General features: G+C 43.4%; 1 protein-coding gene across 1 annotated transcript; it reads left to right on the forward strand.

Annotated features, from left to right (window-relative positions):
* Positions 1-480: 480 nt before the first annotated feature.
* On the forward strand, positions 481-2181 carry LOC311130351 (E3 ubiquitin-protein ligase TRIM39-like; the record flags this gene model as incomplete). Its single annotated transcript, XM_084163075.1, has 1 exon — positions 481-2181. The coding sequence occupies one exon, from the start codon at positions 481-483 to the stop codon at positions 2179-2181; it is 1701 nt and encodes a 566-aa protein (XP_084019201.1).
* Between the last annotated feature and the right edge of the window lie 449 nt (positions 2182-2630).

The raw sequence follows: 2630 nt of genomic DNA on the forward strand, positions 1-2630 counted from the left end.
GGTAGTTTCCCTGCTGGAGTGTGCTGGGAAATTTGCGTTCCCTCTCAAGAGCTTGAAGAATAAAACAAATAAAAAAAGTTCCAATATTGTACAATACAGGTGTGCAAAGCTCTTATTGACGTACCTAGAAAGACTCAGCTGTAATCGCTGCCAAAGGTGATTCTAACATGTATTGAATACTTATGTAAATTAGATCATTCGTATTTCATTTTCAATAAATGTGCTAACATTTCTAAAAACATGTTTTCACTTTGTCATTATGGGGTATTGTGTGTAGATGGGTAAAAAATAAATATTCAATCCATTTTGAAGTCAGGCTGTAACACAACAAAATGTGGAATAAGTCAAGAGGTATGAATGCTTTCTGAAGGCACTGTATGTTGAGTAAGCAAAGTTATCAAAAGCTGACTCATTCCAATAACTGATTTAGTCTATGGTTTAGGCGTTCTTTATGGTTTATGTTCATTATGTCTTCCAGATATGACATCCCCCAGCAGTCTCCTGTCTGAAGAGCAGTTCCAGTGCTCTATCTGTCTGGATGTGTTCACTGACCCAGTCTCCATCCCGTGTGGACACAACTTCTGCAAGGCCTGTATCAAAAGATACTGGGATAGCACAGACCTGTGCCAATGTCCCCTGTGTATGAAGATATTCCACAGAAGACCTGAACCGGATGTCAACAGAACACTCAGAGGAGTTGCAGAATATTTTAAGGGATTGAGAGTGAGAGACAGAGAGGATTCCTCTGCAGAGCCTGGAGAAGTGGTCTGTGATGTCTGCACTGGCAGGAAGCGCAAGGCTCTGAAGTCCTGCCTGGTTTGTCTGACCTCGTACTGTGACACTCATCTGGAGCCTCATCAGATAGCCCCAGCCCTGAAGAGACACCAACTGATCGACCCTGTAAAGAACCTTGAAGACAGGATTTGTAAGAAGCACAACAAACTCCTCGAGCTGTTCTGTAGGATTGACCAGACATCTGTGTGTCAGTTCTGCTCTGAAACTGACCACAAAGCTCACAACACCGTTACACTAGAAGAAGAATGTGACCAAAGGAAGGCTCAGCTTGGGAAGACAGAGGCAAAAGTGAAACAGATGATTCAGGAGCGACTGCAGAAGGTTAAGGAGATCAAACACTCAGTAGAGCTCAGCAAGAGACACATTGAGAGGGAGATGTCTGACAAAGTGCAGATCTTCACCGCTCTAGTTCACGCCTTTGAGAAATGTAAGGCTGAGCTCATTGGTGTGGTTGAGCAGATGCAAGAAGCTGCAGAAAGGTGGGCTGAAGGTCTCATCAAAGAACTGGAGCAAGAAATCACTGAGCTGAAGAGGATAAGCTCTGAGCTGGGGCAGCTCCTACACACCGAGGACCATCAACTCCTCCAGAGCTCCCCATCCTGGTGTCTCCCAGTAAAGACCAAGGACTGGTCTGAGATCAGTGTTCAAAGCCACCTGCCATTGGGTTACATGAAGAGAGCAGTGTCTCACCTGGAGGACAAACTGATAAGATTTCATAATGAGATGGAGAATGAGCTGAAGAAGTTGTGTGAAGCTGAGATGAAGATTATTCAGCAGTATGCAGTGGATGTGACTCTGGACCCTGACACAGCATATCCTGAACTAATCCTGTCCGTGGATGGGAAACAAGTGAGGTATGGGGACCAATCACAGAATCTCTCTAAGAACTCAAAGAGGTTTACTTATATATACAGCGTCCTGGGAAAGGAGGGTTTCTCCTCAGGGAAATCTTACTATGAGGTACAGGTGAAGGGGAAGACTGAATGGGATTTAGGAGTGGCCACTGAGTCGATCAATAGGCAGGGGTGGTCACCACTGAGCCCTGAGGATGGACTCTGGACTTTTGGCCTGGGTACAGATAATGACTATGAGCCTAATGACCCCAAAGTACACCACCACCTGAAAAAGACGCCTCAGAAGGTGGGGGTGTTTGTAGATTATGAGGAGGGTCGGGTCTCCATTTATGATGTGGATGTCACTGCCAGATCTCACATCTGCTCTTTCACTGGCTACAAATTCACTGAGAAACTCTATCCATACTTCCACTGTGGGTATCCTGATGGTAAAAGAAACATAGCCCCGCTGGTCATCTCTCCTGTCAGTGTGGTAGAAATATTTAACTCAAAAGTATCTCTCAAAAAACCAGAGCTTGTGAATTCAGAATAGACTTTATTAAAGCATAACAAAGCCGAGCTGGTCCATGGATCAACTGCTTGCCCTGATCCGGAGCTCTCCTTTTATACAGACACAAATGCATAGTAATACTGATACAACATACACAGTCACTCCATTATATGTCCATGATTAACATCCTTCGGTGTCACATGTTATTTACTTACAAGGGCTACGTGCGCTTCTCTAAATGGGCCTCTGTCTCTTGTCTCATTATATTGGTGACGTGACTCAAGAAATGATATACATACGTATGTTTAAAAACAATCACACTCTGTGTTGACTATATTCACTATCCAGGCATGCATCTGGAGTACAAAATATAACTCATGTTCATTCTGTTTTACCCTTATCATTTCATAACACATTATAAAACATATAAATTAATACTTAAACATGGTTTACACATGTCATGTCCATAACATACATTTAAGCCTTTCCCA

This window comes from Coregonus lavaretus (genome assembly GCF_964263955.1).
Source record: "Coregonus lavaretus genome assembly, chromosome: 6".
NCBI lineage: Eukaryota > Metazoa > Chordata > Actinopteri > Salmoniformes > Salmonidae > Coregonus > Coregonus lavaretus.